Here is a 17,634-nt window from a genome sequence, read left to right as displayed (position 1 = left end):
TGTGTTAAATGTTCCTGGTTTGCGTTTAGTTTTCAAGATACGCTCGTACAATAAAGAGCAACTCGCTTCAGTGTGAGCAATAAAAATGAAACTCTTCCTTCCATTTTACTCGTAGGTTACACTGCTGACTACACGGTCTTCATACGGAATTAATTGTGACGGAAGGAATTGGACACGCGTGCCTGGGGTGCCAATCTCGGTACTATTGTGTATCGATCATACGGCACTTTACTTCGAAATTGGTGTCCCGTAAGACGAATCTAAATGTGACCCAGCGTAACTGCCAAGACGTGGAGGACTATTTATTTTGAGCAATGTTTTACGTTGTAACCGCAACTTGCTTGATTTAACTCTTTCTAAACCGCCTCCTGCGTACTTCGTTTAGTATTGTTTTGCAATATAAGTCTTTCCCAGCTTTTATGAACTTGTCGATTGCAAAATCTTCGCCATGTACTTTTCTTAATTAAAGATGGTTTAGAAAAGAGGCAGGGGAAGTCGCCGGCGATAAAAAAAATCGTTAAAATTAGATCATCTAAAAGGTCAAAAACAATTATCTGGTTCCAGTCATAGACCTGCTATGGTTCTTTGAGTTTACTAAGGTTTTAGTAATAAGTCTGTTTTCTATGTACTGTCAAAATCCATCGCTTTTGCCTTGCCCTCATCCACAGGAGTTTTTTTTTCTTTTACAAGTCAAGCTCAGCATTTTGTTGTTTTTGGTTGTGATGCTGTTTTGTTTTTGTCAGGTTGTGCGCTCCTTGTAACAGCGATTTTGTTTGTGTAAATGCACTATTTACTGGGAAAACGAAGAGCCACGCAAGATATTCCACTAGCTCCAAAGAGAAGGAAAACCGACTTCACGAAGCCAATCTACAAACGAAAGTTTGGCGAACCAAACGAAAAGTCCGAAAAATATGATGATATTGAACCAAAATGCAAACTGAAAAAGGTTTTGGGAATATTTGAAGTCACCGAATACCTGGAACAGGACTTTTGCAAAAATTATTTGAAATATTTTTCATTGTATCCAAAAATACAAAAGCAAAAATGTAAAACCGTGGATATGCAAGCAGAAAATTTACAGGTATATACACCATGTATGTATGTTATTATTTTGCTTATTGCAGTGATTGCCAAATTTTATAAAGTGGCGACTAGTTCATCCTAATATAACCTGTGATGCATTTATTTGTCCATTGTTAAATGTGCAATGCCTGGGTGTTACCAGTAGACCAGACTGTTGATTCGCCCAAACCAATCAAATAATATAGTATGACTAGAGAAGCACAAATTTGCCATGTCTTAAGTATCTAAGACATAGCCTAAGTACAACTATATAATGGGTGCTGCAAATGATTTAAACCCATTGTAGTTGGCTATACTCAGTACAGGTACAGGAAGCACATTGTATTGTTATCATAGCGGAATACAAGATTTGCGTGGGGTAGAGAGTGATAAAACTCTTAACAGTGGTAAACAAAGTGTAAAAAATAATATATTCTTTTGTTTCTAGCCAAAAAGCTCAAGAGAATTCAATGAAAGCCATTTTTGGAAATCTGAGACATTGTCATTTGATGAAGCTTCGCAAGATAATGATGAAAAACTTCTTAAAACACCTTTGAGTGAAAACTTTAATTCATTTCAGTACTGGAACCTGAAAGAACACGACATGGACTTTGAATACTAACAACTTTCAGTTAAACTTTATAACCTCAACCAGTTTTACCTGGTATCACCAACTTACTTACTGCCATGACACACATACCACTGCCTTGAGAGAGTTAGTGCATTATAGTTTTGGGATGTGTGTGTTATTTTATGTGTTTGTTTAATGTCTGGAATTTGTGTCGTTTTGTGTGACATTTTTATAATTGAAATATCTTGCTTATAAACCACTTTTCTGCAAAACATTTAAGGCTTCACATGATAAGGTTAGTTTAATATGCAATGCCACTCTACATACAGGAAAGACCTGTTGATGTGTCAGTTCTTGCAGATTATAACTTGTTCATAAAGGTAATTGATGTAACTGTTACACTACAATAAATAATTAATAGTGCATGTACATGCACCCTTACAGAAGTATGGTGATGTGTTCAAAGAGAAGTGTGAATGCCTGCAGAACTTGGGGGTTCGAAAAGTGGACAAGAATGACAAGTGCCTTTACATTGGGCAGCGAGAAATTGGAAGCACTGGAGTATTTGATAACAATGTAGGCCTGTGTAGTTATAATTTGCTATGACTATGTTTTGTAACTCCAAGTTGTGTGTTTTATCCATTGTTGCTAATGATGTTAATGACATTCAGATTAAAATGTTAGGCACTGATATGATGACCACTTGCCATGCTGCAGTGCTAAGGTGTCCAATTTCATCAGCTACCTCTCTGGCACACTTTGATGGTTCTTGCACAGAAAGTGGCATAATGGAGATGGCAGTGGCCGTTCATGAAATATCCCTGGTAACCAATCCGGAGTTGGTAAATTGCGGAGGTTTGTGTTTACATGATAACATGCTATTAAATATTTGTAGCTGGTGGAAAATAAAAATTCAGATGTTTCATTTAGGCAGCAATTGTTTTTGTATTTTTATTACAGAACGGAAGTTCCAATTGCATCTGGCTGGAGGGTTTGATGATGACAGGCAGCTTTCACATGACTTATCAACTGCACTTTTGAATGGATTTCACAATGTCCAGACAAGTATATAATTGGTTCCAGACCTTTGCAACATTTCAGTTTAAACACATTATATGTTTTGTGTTTACATATAAGTACACATAACAACCGTATTTTGTGGTAACAAAAAACCTATTGTTTGCTCTGGTAACATTTGACTTCAATTTAGGCTTTGCCGGCAAGTTGGAAATTCACTTGCAAACTTTTTGTTGTACTTTATTCAATACAATCATCAAGTGCGAGTCTGATCTGTTGGTGGACAGTCCGATAGTGTTCGGTTTGGGAGTTGATATTTTAAATGGAAATTGCTTTCCTCTTGAGTTTTGCGAAGATAGTCGGGGTCCTGGAGGAATTTTGAGAGGTGTCAGAACATTCTCTGGGCATGGAAAAATGGTAAACATGTACAGGTGGGTAATTATTAGCTTGTTGTGTTTACCAATTAAAGACTATTTTTCATGAAACGTTATTGGAATTTGTTTTAACAGATGGCATAATCAGTGCATCGTTATTGAACCTTTTTCATACAAACCCTTTCGAAATGCTGCTGAGTGGTTGGTGCAGCCGGATGAAATAATCAAAGAGTAAGTTATAATAAAGTAGAAGGTTTGTGGTTTCCCAAAACGTTTGTTTTTGAGTTAATCGTCTTTATATTTTTTGCTGTTTCAAAATAATTAATCGCAACAAAAATGCAGACAGGGCAGTTTTATTTGTGCAACAAGATATGTATGCAGCATCTGTTTGTGTCTTATACAGGTATATGTCAACATCCCCAGAAGTGGAGCCAGACAACTTTGTGGCCCATGTTCGTCAGTCCATTAGTTTTATGTTGCACAACCCTGATCCAATGGAATCGGTTTTCAAACATGGAAAACCGATCTTATATAAACTAAACAACAATACATGGGACAAAGTGGAATCCTAGCACTGTTACACATGTTTTGTGGACATTCTGTCTAGCTTTTTTCTTATTACTCAAGATGCTATTTAGAGTAAATGCTACTCAACACTGTGATGCAGCTAGCGAAATTCTGGAGTATTTTTTAATAAAAACGATCTTCGTTGAAATCAATAAACTTGACATGTGTCTACGCCTGTTCAAATGGGTGGTCCTTTCTATTTTGCTGCAGAAACAGATTTGCGAAATTACAAACAAGTATTCTACAAACTCAATTTTTTGACCAATTAATACGGGCGTGGGGAATTGCAAAGAAAAACTAAAAAACAGTTTCATATTTTGCTCCGAAGATCAATGACGCTAGGGAAACTACACTGCGAGTTCAAGACAGTTCCAAAAGCTGTTGCTGGTTACAGAAAGGAAATGCGCAAAATGCTGCAAAAAAATCATCTTCTCGCAACATGCCCCAAAAAGTTATAAAAACATAACAGGAATACCGGCGTCCCCCCCAAGGAAGTAAAAGCGAAAAAGTACACTGCATATAAGGAATTACGAGCGGCAGTTGACAAATCATGGGATTAGCTTCTTCGCCAGGCAAGACGCCGCCCACATTTTGCGCTGGCAGTCTTCACAAGCGCTGTGCAAATTAAGGGTCTCCTCGTAGTGGGTCTTGGCGCTGTTGTAGTCACCCTGAAAACATCACGCGGTTTAAGCACCACTGTACATGAATGGAACACACGAGTCATACGAAGAAGAATTTTTCTCAGTCGTTGATGTCAACGTTACCCTTGAAAGACTAAACGTTGATGTCAAAATCAGCCAAAAAAGAACAATGATTGTTGTTCACATTACCACTAAAGTACCAATCGTTGGTATTTGCATTATCCATAAAAGACCAATGTTGTTGTTGGTGTCAATATAAACCCCCAAAACACCTATCATTGTTGTTCAAATTACCACTAAAACACCAACCGTTGGTGGTGCAATAAACAAAAAGGCCAATTGTTGGTTTTAACATTAACCATCAAAGACCAATTATTGGTGTTCAACGATAAACACCAAATGTTGGTATTTGCAATACCCCAACAGACCAATTGTTACCGTTAACATATAATCCTTGACGCATATGCAAAAATAAACAAAAAAGACCAACCGAGACTGCGTATATGTTTGCCGCGAGCCAGTGCAGACGGTAAGAATTGTGAACCTTCAATGCTTGTTCCACAAGTCTCAGGGCGTCATGATAATTGGGCAAACGGGCGAGAAAATCAGCCAATGAAAAAAGGACAATGTAGTGTTTCGATTTTGGTGCCGAGGCAAGCGAGCGGAGGAGGCAGTTCAGTACCTGACAAAATATGCTATTACACAACCAACAATAACAGGGAAAATGGGCAAGTAGTTTTTAAAAAAAAAAGAAAATAATTCTTATCTTTAAGCTTACTATAAAAGCTATAAATTTGCATATATCAAAACATGTCTTTAGAATGTTTCCCAAAATTGTATTAAAAACAGGTTAAATGCACACCTCTTTAGCGTCCCCTTGCGCCCTCCAGAAGTACGACACCAGCATGAAAACGCGCCAGGACGTTGGACTGGAGTGCATGGCAACGGCAAGAACGTAAGCCACTTCGTGGACAGACTTTGCATCGCCCGTAACTTCCCGAAGCGCCTAAAAGCAATGTACAATAATGAAGGAACCGGTACCTACTAATGAGAAAGTATACGCATTAGTGAAGCCCACATTATGCACCAACGGTAACTGAACACGATGTGCGCATGTGGCACAGATGCAAAACCACTTTGAAGCCCATGACACACTGTTGCACGAACATGTTGCATGCACATGGAGTGTTTACTATTGATATAAACCTATAGATTTGTCTGTATTATTACGTCACAGCTGACACGGAGTGGAAAACACAAGTATTTACCTGCATAAATGCTGGGTCGGACGTGTAGTTGTTGAATTGGTCTCTGTGTACAATACTCGTCATTCTTGAAACCTCGTAGAGCTGAGGGGGAGTTTCCAGTTCGCAAGTGGGATCGAAAAAACTTTCTTCCTCGTTCTCGGCCGAAAGCAGATCGTCGAAACTGCACACGTTGTAGAATAATATAATTTAGGCTTCGAATCGAGTAAAACTTTTTCCAACTATTTTCTGTGTTTAGTTACCGAAGCGTTTAACGCAAAACGGCGAGTTTAATATTTTCAAAACGACATTTTCCCAGAAAGTTAATTACAAAAAAATTAGGATCAACACTTCTGTCAAAACCACTCATATTAAATCACAAATCTTATGTTATTTTTCAGCAAAAAGTAACAACATAACCACGCCATTTTCCGCAATACTCACTTCAAAGACCAGAACTCGTCGTTAAAGTTAGGCTGGTAAGTGAAATCGACGCCAGAGATAATCTCGTCACAGTCGAGTTCCTGCCTAAAATCGAGGGAAATTAAGCACCGTTAAACGTAAATTCAGCCCCAGCGATCCACGTAATATTGCAAGAATTATCACTAACTCGTCGTCGATGATATCCAACGTCGTGGCGGCTTCGTGGACCAAGTTTCCCAGGGAGTTTCGCATTTCGGCAAGCTTCTCCATCAGCTTCTTCGCCGATAGCAACTTCTCGTCAAGCTAGACAACAATTTTTGGAACGTAACAGATGACGTCATCAACCACCTCATAAATTCAAAACGCGTGGGCAATTGGAGGTTGTGAACGCAAATAATGTTCAAAGTCCTTGTTTTGAGGGTAAATTTTACACGAACCTCGCCACCACTGGAGTTAATGAGGTCATTAATGACGTCATCCGTGTCTTTCAGCAGCTCGTTTGCGTCGGTTTTTCCTTCGCGTAATTTAGCAGCAATGTCAACAACTTCCTCTGTTGGAAAAACGATAACACATAAATACAGGAGTGCAGGGGGAACCACAAAGTTACTCCGGAGAGACGTTATCGTCCAAAACTCATTGTCACGCAATAATAGCGGTTTTGGGGCTTTGGCGAGGAGATACATGCCCCAGATAAAGCACGGTAGTGATGAGCGTAAATCAGTATCAATCAACCATTTTGTCACTTTTTTGTCACAAGTGTTACAGCATATTCCTAACGAGGGCCCCATAGCCCCCTCCTGGACCCGCCCTTGGAAGAGCATGAGCTCCAAACTTACCCTTTGGATCGTCTGCATCTGAAGGGTTGCTATCTTCTTCTTTAGCAGCTTCTTCTGAGTGTTGCTACAGGAAAACGAAAATATAAAAAATGTACGCATTATCTTATTGGCGTACCCAGCTATTCCAGTGTCATGCAAAAAAATGTGGAAACGGACTGCAAATATTACCCAATAAGAAAGTATTAGTCAATACCATTTGTAAAAATTTCTGTGTACAAACTTTAACAGCAAATGTTTAAAAACGCTGCTTTAATCCGTGATATTTTCTATGCTCAAGTATAATGTGCACATTATCAGGTTTTCACAGGTACCTTTTCGTTGCCGTTGGAACGTTTTTTCCCTTTATTACATTGCACTTTGTCATCGCTGCAGACGGCGGGATCCTCACTGGAGGGCTGGTCGTTGGCGGCACGATTTTCGTTCTGTGCATGCGAAACAATAACTTCATGCCATTTGATTTCAATTGTATTCATTGTACCACCCTTGATAGGCGAAATTTTATTATACTGATTAAAATATCGATACCCCGAGTAAATGGATTACGTTGCTTCATGTCATTATCACGAAATTAAATACTTGATCTCAGAACACAAAAACCGAATTTCTATTAAACAAAAGCACTGTCGAGTGCTCGGTACTAAATATGACTGCCGTATAGACCAAATGTATTATGTTGCTTGCTGCAAGATTTTTTTAAGATCAAATGGATTTAATCTTAGCGCCAAAAGATTTTGCTAAATATCAAACGCACGCAGCTGTACGAATACTCCCAGTTGGAAGCATGTGATATTTGGAATGTAAACATATTGCATTAACACTTGTGGTTATATTCGCACACGATAAACACAATTGAAAGTAGTTCTTACCCAGCTTTGCATCATGGCTTCGACCTGCTGTTGATCTTTAAGTTTCTTCAGGTTTGAGCACTTTACGACCAGTAGTGCGTGGAAGGCTTCCCTGTATTGGTGGTGGAGAACCATTGCATAGTTGTAGAATTCCACTGCGCCAGTAATGTTGTCTTGCGCTTGCAGGGCGTTGCCCATACTGAGGTAGGCTGCCGGCTGAGGGAAGATATAAGTTCGATTTTCATGGCGTGGACAAGCAGTATAAATGATATATTTGATATTATGTGGCGTAGCACGTACAGAACATGCAGATGTACTGCATTAAATTTAAAAGCTATTTTAACCAAAGCGTTAAATAGAGTAGATTTATTAGCCTCCCACGAACAATAATAAACGTAACAGTGTCGAAACCACGCGCTTACCTCGGAGTTATTGGCGCGAAGTGCATAGATCAGTAGATTCACTGCATCGTTCAGTTTCCCCACTCTGTACCTGCAAGAAAGAGCTATTACGATAAATTCATGACATCCGAATTTCATGTAATAAGAAATTGCTAATGATTTCGTGGAACGAAAGACAAATGGATTTGGACACTACATCTGGGTTGTCACCTTTTTGTGGCCTTAAAATAGGTCGTTTTCAAAAGTAGACAGTCGTTTTCAATATGACACACAATTTATCGTGATTTACAAAATATGAAGATATCTATCAGGCTAATATCTACTCAACAGTAGCACTGAATTTACTCAACCAGTGGTTCACGAACTGTGGGTCATGTTCAAGTAGTGGGCCACAAAGACATTTTCAGAGCAATTTAAATAGAATAATTTTATAAAAAATAAATTCTTTGTTTCCCCAAATTTGTTTGGTTCTTTTACAGTTTCTTCAGTAGGTCCATGCCAGATTTAAGTGATTTGACTATTCTCTTGGTTTTACAAAAATTGGGGCCCGTTCTTGGAAAGGGCCCTTCAGCTTGCCAAAGAAACATAAACAGGTCATCACCGAGGCTTTGTTTATAAGACTGACATTAATGGTGGGTCACAGGCCCTCTTACCCAAACGGGCCACATATCTTTAAAACGGTTTGGGAACCACCGTCTGAACAGACCATATAGACTTGAACGATGGGTTTCTATTCTCAGAACCAGAATTAAAAACTTACATAATGTTGGAGAGGCTTATAAGTGGAATATCGGCGTGCTGTTCGGGAATGTGGAACAAACAACGGCGCAAACATTCGACCGCCTTCGTGTTGTTACCGTTCACACGCCAGAAGAGTCCGGCCAAGTTGTATAGAACCCACAGGTTTGTTGTGTTCTGGAGAATATACGAAGCGAAATTTTAAACACGATTTTTTAACACACAACAGGATCGCGAAATTGATTCAAAGGCTTTAACAGTCGCAATGACCACGTTGCCGTTGAAAATTTTGTGCTTGCTAAATTAATAAATTGTACTTTGCTAGTTTGAAAGTTAGCACAGTGCCACAGTCAACAGATTCACTGATGAGACCTCAGGTCGAAACAGTGTGTACACCCTGTCTGCAGCTCTCACATTGAACTTTGTTATATACTGTTGCTAACAAAGCCGATATAACAAATCACAGTAACTTAATCAATTCTTGGGATACCAGTGATAAAAAACAAGTGTTGAAACCTTTTTCATAATTTACATAACAATGCGGTAATGCTGGCGAACGCATCAAAAGAGTGCTTTTAGAATTCGCTTGTTTTTTTATCACTGGTATCCCCAGAATTGATTAAGTTACTGTGATTTGTTATATCGGCTTTGTTAGCAACAGTATATAACAATCAATCCGAGAGCTGCAGACAGGATGTACACACTGATTAGACCTGTAAATGCTTTCAGAATTTGAAAAACGTGTAAGCAAGAAGCAGTATGAAAGGTAGTCGGTAAAAAAATATACTAGTTCTCGTGCGTGAAATTGTTAAAATCACATGGCTGTTGTTTAAACGGTAAGGAAGTCAAACGGGTGCTTGATGAAAGCGTGGCACGTAAATTCGATCGCATCCGCTCATCCTAAACCGGTCTTCGACACATTTTTCATTGTGTTGAAACGACGATAAGGGCAAGAAGAACTTCAAACGAAACCGAAATTAGCCGAGGAATTAATAATATAGTTATAACACAAGACACAGTCTTGCACCACTGCAGCCTTTAGAAGATTACGGAAACCGCAGCGACCCAGAGCTACTTAGGTCACCGCAATCTACAAATCTACTTAAACGACTATTAATTGTGGTGAATCATGGACAGAATCGTTAACTTGTGGATACAGTTTTGCGAACAAATATTAGAGCCAGTTTGTGTTTCACATAAAAAGTTGGCAACAAAATTTTTAACAAGGCTCTGACCAGTAGTTATAATTGGGCGTTAATTAAGTATAACTTTTGCTTTAAATAATTACTTTATAAAGCACACAAACCTCCTTTGTAGTCTGATTCTAGTTGACAAAAAATATGCCTTTGACCATTTATACAGTTCCAAAATCAATTGTTAAGCAAGCTTTTGCACTGGCAAAAACACCTCTGTATATGTAATGTCCCAGGACTATACAATCGCGACGCACACTCAACCACGACAAAACAATTTAGTAGGTCAAAAAAAATTAATGGACATTGCAAACATATAACAGTGAGGTATTTGACTGACCGAGTCATACAGAAAGATAATAGGCGGATTTGCATCAGGTAAAAATCACGACACACGTCCTACCTCAGACTTTTGTGCTTTGCGGATGGCCGTCAGTACCCGCTGGCCCAAGTCGTCCGGCCAAACTCTCCCTTCGTTTACGTGCATTATGAGAAACTGAAGGGAAACAAGGTTTTTGGACATAGGTTAAGTAGTGAAGCATGTTCGTATACACGAGTTCTTGAATGTGACGTCAGTGAAACACATTTATGGTGCAGATTATAGCATGATAGCGTCGTGGTATTATGATAGATCATGTATGATATATTGGAATTCATCTTTCTATGATTTCAAAGTGAGGTTGGGGACAATAAGATTTGGTGAACTATGAATGTTGAGGTTTAAGAGGGGCATTTTTTTTTCAGCACTTTCCTGTTTTGTAAAAAACGAAATGACCAAAGATATTACTCACATTGTTAAGATAGGTGTCTTGCTTAAACATGACAGTCACATCTTTGATATCAATACCAGGAATGTTGTCGTAAGCAGTGCTGTCGACTGTCTCCAATTCGGCGCAGTCTGGTAGATTCCAAGGGGTGGGATGCATGTCTCCCTCCTCCACGCCTATGTACGCGGTCAGTAGCTCACGTGACCTGCAGAAGCGCCGCAATTGGTTAGTTAGCTTGCGAATGAAACAGTATATGCCGACGAACTTACTTAAAACCGCGGGTCTCGGGGTCAACATATGACGAAGGGAATTCGTCCCAGGCCGGAAAGTGGTCAACGTACTTGTCACATGACTCCTGCGGAGGCCAGCTCGGGTCCTGATTGGTCAAACACAATGTGCTGTTAAAAGCTTCAGTAGCCGACAGAACTGTTTTGCGGTTTTATGTGTAAATATCAGTAACGTTATAATACACTTAAAACTTTTTAAAATCCATGAAAAATTGCCGGTACAGTTGAAACCAATGTTAACTTATAAACCAACTATGCTGTTCAACATTTGGCCTTCAAAAAGGATTAAGTGGAGGTCACAAACATCAACGTTATATCTACAAATACAACCGCAATTTATACCCTCCAATCATATAGCGCTTGGTGGTAAGTAGCCGGGTCTTCTCCATTCGCTTCCCCCTTGTTCATCGCCTGGTGCACAATGCAGTGATAGTGAGTAAAGGTTTATTAATACAAAATACCTCCAGTATTTACCTCTTCCTCGGGCCTCTGACTCGTCACGTCATGATCGGAAGGCGAGTTCTCCGGGGACCACATTTTCATGGAACTTATCTGTCAAATTGAATTTACAGCAAGCCATGTCGCGGTGTTGGTAAGAATGCGGTGGGGACCGTTGTTATTTTGGCGAGTAACCGCGGTGAGAAACAAATGAGGGACAGTTTTATTAACCCTATACGCTTTTACTCGAATAACCAAAATGTTTCAATCCAAAAACACAAAGCACACGTTAAAATTAGGGAGTGGAAAGTTCGTTTTTACTTTTGTTTCAAAAGAAGGCAAATTTTATACATTTTTTTGTTTAAAACAAGACACACACAGAATATCAATTTGGTTAAGAATTTTATATAGTTTTTTTTTTCTCTTTACCTCAATTTTGTGTATTGCAACGGCGGGAATGGGCTTGACCGAATCCACCACGTAATCAACTGGGACTTTTGTCGGGGCGGATTTCGAACCACTGGAGGCGGTAGGGAGGTTGCACACCAACACCGATCCACTTTTGTTGCCGCGAACTTGACATTTGTGGTCTAGAAATAAACATAACACTGTTTGCAAAAACAGCAACTTTGCAACTATCTTATTACACTCGGCATGCTAAAAAACAAATGGATGTGAAAAATGCAAAAGAGACGTGACTTCAGGGTGTATAGATTTAAGATTCTTTCTATATAGAGTGTCATTCTTCAAAAGACAAGCCTAAAATTGGTCCAAAGATTTGTTTTGTATTCCCACCAGAAACAACAGAGGTATATTTCAGACGATTCGGTGCCGTGGAAATTGAGGATATGTCTAATGATGGTTTAAGTTACGGAAGTGAAACGTCTGAAATAAGAAACTAATAATGACGAAATAATGGCTTCTCTGTGTTAAGTTAGTTCGCTTGAGCTGAACTAAAACATGAAAGTTTAGTTTTTTGAAAGTTAGAGCCTACATGTCTCTATAGGGTAGATGCTTCGAACATAGGTTTGCCAACAGTTGCTATTCTTACTATATAATCAACAGAGAGCCGCTGTTTTTTGCAACAACAAGCGCATAAATCATAGGCGTATCCAGGGGGGTTCGGACTTCGGCCACAATTGAACTTATTTTAAAGCGAAAAATTTGGGAATTTCTCTAAATATTATGACCTCCCCTTAAAAAAACCTACACACCTTTTTTATGGCATAAATATAACTTACTAAAGGTGCCTTCCTTAATTCTCTGGTGTTCGTAGTACATATGGTGGTCGACTTGGGACTTGGCCGACAACCGCTGCATATAGAACTTGTTTTGCCTTTCCAGGAAGTCCTCGTGCTTAACTTTGTAATCCTGCAACTCACGCAGTGTCCGCTGCAGGCTCTCGTGCTGCGCTTCCAGCTTTTCCTGTTTAGAAACACGGTTATCGGGCGACAGAAAGGACATTGTTTAACGACACATCGCTGTAACTTGAATGAGTTGATCGAAAAGCAGTGATAGAAGTGATAACCGCCCACATACTAATAACACTATACGAATAGGAGAATACAAGCAGTCCATGGGTGTTATTTTGCTTGTCATTTCAAAAACAAACTTGTAATTCAGCGCATTGTTAGATCCATGTTATTTTTCTTTACAATCGTTCATAAAAAACTCTCAGATCAAGCACGTGTTATATGTGCAAAAGAGACATAAAATCAATGAGAGCTACACACAGGTGTACACACTGCGTCGATCTATAAGGTCTTAGCAACCACATGTCGCCTTGTGAAATAGACTTTTCAATGTGAGTTAATCGGTATACTTCGAAACTTAATAGGTGCAATATAGTTCATGCGCCATTGCAAAGCCTAGTGCTTATTTTTTGGCCTTAAAAGCAAAGTAACCCTGGGTATAAAGCAAAAACTTTCACACAGGGCGTTCATAATAAACATTTTGACGTGCCTGTAACAAAACGATACCAAAAAATCTAAATTTTTAAGTATATTAACTTTCTCACAAGCAATACTGACGAGGGTTTAACCGAACATCGGTTTTACCGTACCTGTAATTTGAACTGACATCTGACTGCGGCGAGCCTGGACTTTGCAGCTTGGAAATCAGATTGTCCCTTCAGAGTTTGCTCGTAATAGTAAATTGACTGGTTGTATTCGCCGAGAACCTGATTAACAGAAAATATGACCATCCAAATGATAAAATTCCATCACGAACTTAAGGGGCAATTACCTGTTCAAAGTAGCTGCAAGGGATTCATATACCAAAGGCGTATCAGTTAAAAATACGAAATACCGTTTTTCAGGAAAAATCTTTAGCATAAACATAACTCGTCCTGCCTTTAAAGCCACCATAGCGGTTTCATTCGTTGGCTTACCGCGTACATGTTGGCGAGGGAAAAGTAGTTGACGTTGTAAGAGTCCGATATATCCAGTACATGATGCATCACCGCTGTTGCGTTCAAAGTGTAATGCGCCCTGAAACGACCAAGAATTTCGCGTCGACGCATATAAAAATAAAACACCGACACCAAAACGCGTTGTTAATTGTATGGAGAATTGATAACGTCAACGTGACGAAAATAAAAACCCCTAATACAGGTGGGATCACTTCCTTGTGAAAAATGTAATTCCACATTCTATTAACGAATTGAAAATCATCAAAATATTCCCTTTCCCGATATTTAAGACAGAACAAAAATGTGCAAAAACAAATGCGCTCTTCTGCCCTTCCGTAAATAATAAGTTACAGGTTTTATCTCCAATCCATTGCATATATACCTGTGGAGAATATTGGCAAGGTTTACAAGCGCCACGTCTTTCGTTTCCTCGGGAGAGTAATGCAGAGCCCGTCTAATACACTCTATGGCCTCGTTCATGTTGCCTTTCATGCGCCAATAGAAGGATGCCAAGTTGTAAAGAACCCATGAGGTTTTATTCTGTAACAAGGCAATATCTCAGAAGAAATCCAATTTGCCTACTTCGTGTAAAAAGTGTTAAATTGAAGAAAGATTACTTTGCAAGAATATTTTTTAGAGGAAAAAAATGCACCAACATTTTTATGAATTACAAGCAGATACAACCAGAATTAATATATCCTTGCAAGGCTGCTATGGACTAATGCAATATGTTTTGATAGCATTTCACCATGTTAAATAAAGGTTTTAAATTTGTGAAACTCCAATTATTAGTTTTTATTGGTAATGGTAGATGTTGTTTTAAAACAACTTTTCTTAAAGTTTTTGGTCAAATTGTCAATTTTTTTTTATTGAAGGACAGAAATAAAAGGTAGGTAGATTAATCTAGCAAGTCGGCAACAATACAATATAATTTTGTGAAGGCAAACAAAGCTGGAGTTTGAGGTATATTGACTTTGCGGATGAGGTACATGTTTTTCTGTACAGGTTTTATTTCTGCCCACCTTCTGTAGAGCCTCGTGTATAACAGTGGCCGCATTCTCCTCATCTTCGAGAAACTTTAAGGTCGCCTTGAGGCCCATCATTGGTTGCTTGGGCAGATTTTTGCGGTCTTGTACACCCTGCAAATTTGTTGTTTGGGTTTATAAAAGTATGTTGTTTTTAATACATGTTGAAAAACTGAAAATGGAGACTTTAGACTGTGACCCCCGGGTACAGGTCATGATTGTAAAATTGCAAGACAAGCAATCTATGCTTTTCACTACAAAAATCAGGACATACTATTTTTATGAACAAACAGTGTACATGCACACCTACGGTAACAATTCTGTAAAGGCTTGACCCTCGGTATAACAATACAGAAGCATATTTAACATAAAACCGAAACAGTAATTTATGCACCTACCTTCATATGGTCATATGCATGGATACTGAATGGCAGGTCAACCAGTGAAGAACAATTAGGTTGAATGAAAGGGCCCTCTGCACTCCTTTTGATATGGTCAAAAATCTGCAACCAAAGAACACACATATATACAAATAGAAAAACTTTTAGGGCAATTTTAACTATCCACTAAATACCTCTACGTTTTTGTGATCCAATGGAAGAACAGATGTAACGAACATATCGAAGTCTGGCAATCTTTTACCTGTGGTTGGAAAACAAGTGGTTTAATATATAGAGTTTTCAGTGATACCGGTAGAAATTCATGACATTACTTGTATCTAATATTTTTGCTACAGTCGATCTCAGAAAAGTTTGTAGCAAAATTGCATATTAAAATCTATTCAAATATGTAAGATTTGGCATCATAGTATAAATGTATCGCAACAAGTATTATTGGTTGGTTGACTATGTAAAACTTGTGACAAGTTGTTTATTTTGTCTGAATTAAACTACAGCATAACTTCAATCATTTGGCATGGAAATTGTTGCTTTTAAGTGTTGGTAGCACATGTGTCTTAGGTGGTGGTGTCATGGCATTTGATAAGTGTGTCAGTGGGTGTGTCACAGCAACAACACAACAGCAACTTAGCATATTTGTGAATCACATATCGACACCAAAACATGTTGTGTCATATTCGCCAGCCACACACCAGCAGCACATTGCAAAAATTGCATGGCTTTATGTTCAATATAGAAAATCACTTACCAGCAGCCCTGCAATCAGAATCTCTTCGATAATGACGGCTTTCCAAGTCAGTATCTTTGTCTTCATTTATGTCAATTTGCTCTTGTTCCTCCAACAGTTTTGCTTTTACTTGCTAAGAATAAATTCTTCGAATAAATAATATTCAGAATTTTTCATCCCATGCAAACTTTTTGATAATATTTACTATGAATATTATTTAAAAAAGAAAAATGTTACCAAAAGGCATGGAAGACAATAGAAGCAAGTGATAAGATGTCAAAATGAACAGGAAATACAGAAGGGAAGATAAATCATATGCTTGGAGTCAGCAGATCTAAAACCACTTATTCTAATTGCTTGTTTCTACCCTGATACATAAACACTTTCTGATTTAAATCAATTCAACACACAGAAAAAACATGAAGTGGAACTATTTACGACATATTGCACATAGGCCTATACATTTACTGAAACTTTGCGTTGTTCAAACACAGCCCTAGAAACTATTTTGTGAAGTTAGTAAAAGAATGTCAAGTTGGTAAAAAAGTTGAGGTAGCAGAATGACTGAAAATGATAAATATGTCAACAGAACGTGCATAATTTTGTATTCTGCAACACTTCACCTTTAAATAATCATGTTTTGTCTCCTGCCTCATGAAAGTGACCAAGTCTTCAGGTTTCTTCATTGCAAATGGAGACTCCAGCTTAAGAAAAACAACATGTTAGGCTATCACCTAGGTTAGAGAAACTGTCATGGGGGAAGTATGTATGATAACTGACCCAGGGTGTTTGTAACTCTGTTCAAAAACCCATTCATTTCATGTGTATAAAAAATGCCAATAGTAGCAAAAACCATGGACCACACTTAAAAAGTTAAACTACAACCACATCCTTACTTGTTGTTGTATTCGCCCATCTTCAGTAACTACCCAATGTGTACTTGCATGACTCTGCAGTGCAAGAAGTAAAGCACATACAATCGAAAGCAATCTCTTTGAATGGAGCCGTAGAACAGAAAACATATTGCTCCAATGCTCCAGCAATTCCAATTTGCTCAGTCTGCTTTTCTTATAGCCATTTTCAAACCTGTAAGCCATGGATGGTATTGATACATTTCAGAAAAAGTAATGCTATAGTGTATCATATTCATATTAGAACAACAAAGCTAACAAACCCAAAATTAGTATAAGATTCCCTTTAACATAACCGCAGTTATTTACATTTTTACATGTTTAAGCTACTACATTATGAGCCATATAGAGAAGCGAAGAATATGCACAATGAAAGCATACAGGCTTATGAGCACATGCCACAGTATACGAAAATAATACCGGAGAATGTTGTTGTGCCCCGAAAAAGAAAAACTACCAAATCGCCGTGTGGCAATTGAACCGTGACAGGAATGACGCAATTTTTTTCTGTTTTTTTATGTATAATTTCAATGGAGAGACAGACAAGGGCAAATGATTTATGTTTGATTGCGTTTTTAAATAAACCAAAAAGGGACGCTACAATAGATTGAACTTATTTTCTGTTCTTCTTTTATTCCAACTTTATGCAGGCAATTAAGGCCGTGAAAGCACTATAATCTTTTCATGCAATTAAACCATAGAATACTTTGCCAAACCAATTTCTCCATGTTTTCTTGAAAGTTAAACCAGACTCAATTC

General features: G+C 38.4%; 2 protein-coding genes across 2 annotated transcripts; one reads left to right on the top strand and one right to left on the bottom strand.

Moving 5' to 3' along the window:
* The first annotated feature begins 730 nt into the window (after positions 1-730).
* LOC145888368 (protein N-terminal asparagine amidohydrolase-like) lies at positions 731-3,768 on the top strand. The gene is made up of 8 exons (XM_082979100.1): positions 731-1,081; positions 1,511-2,013; positions 2,078-2,209; positions 2,305-2,488; positions 2,594-2,698; positions 2,844-3,081; positions 3,160-3,255; positions 3,428-3,768. The coding sequence occupies exons 2-8, from the start codon at positions 1,945-1,947 to the stop codon at positions 3,594-3,596; spliced, it is 993 nt and encodes a 330-aa protein (XP_082835226.1). The 5' UTR covers positions 731-1,081; positions 1,511-1,944; the 3' UTR covers positions 3,597-3,768.
* Positions 3,769-3,848: 80 nt separating this feature from the next.
* On the bottom strand, positions 3,849-17,046 carry LOC145888367 (tetratricopeptide repeat protein 17-like). The gene is made up of 28 exons (XM_082979099.1): positions 16,861-17,046; positions 16,588-16,668; positions 15,986-16,097; positions 15,414-15,481; positions 15,238-15,342; positions 14,837-14,953; positions 14,197-14,354; positions 13,794-13,893; positions 13,467-13,583; positions 12,646-12,829; positions 11,834-11,994; positions 11,441-11,518; positions 11,309-11,377; positions 10,949-11,055; positions 10,704-10,884; positions 10,316-10,408; positions 8,742-8,896; positions 8,003-8,072; positions 7,602-7,796; positions 7,047-7,157; positions 6,736-6,799; positions 6,337-6,449; positions 6,087-6,202; positions 5,921-6,004; positions 5,501-5,660; positions 5,095-5,238; positions 4,723-4,914; positions 3,849-4,259 (listed from the first exon to the last, which is right to left on the bottom strand). The coding sequence occupies exons 1-28, from the start codon at positions 16,984-16,986 to the stop codon at positions 4,140-4,142; spliced, it is 3,381 nt and encodes a 1,126-aa protein (XP_082835225.1). The 5' UTR covers positions 16,987-17,046; the 3' UTR covers positions 3,849-4,139.
* Between the last annotated feature and the right edge of the window lie 588 nt (positions 17,047-17,634).

Source organism: Ascidia mentula, chromosome 2, assembly GCF_947561715.1.
Source record: "Ascidia mentula chromosome 2, kaAscMent1.1, whole genome shotgun sequence".
In the NCBI taxonomy this organism is placed as follows: domain Eukaryota; kingdom Metazoa; phylum Chordata; class Ascidiacea; order Phlebobranchia; family Ascidiidae; genus Ascidia; species Ascidia mentula.
The sequence above is the reverse complement of the archived record's forward strand: the minus strand, read 5'-3'. Positions and strand labels throughout refer to the sequence as shown.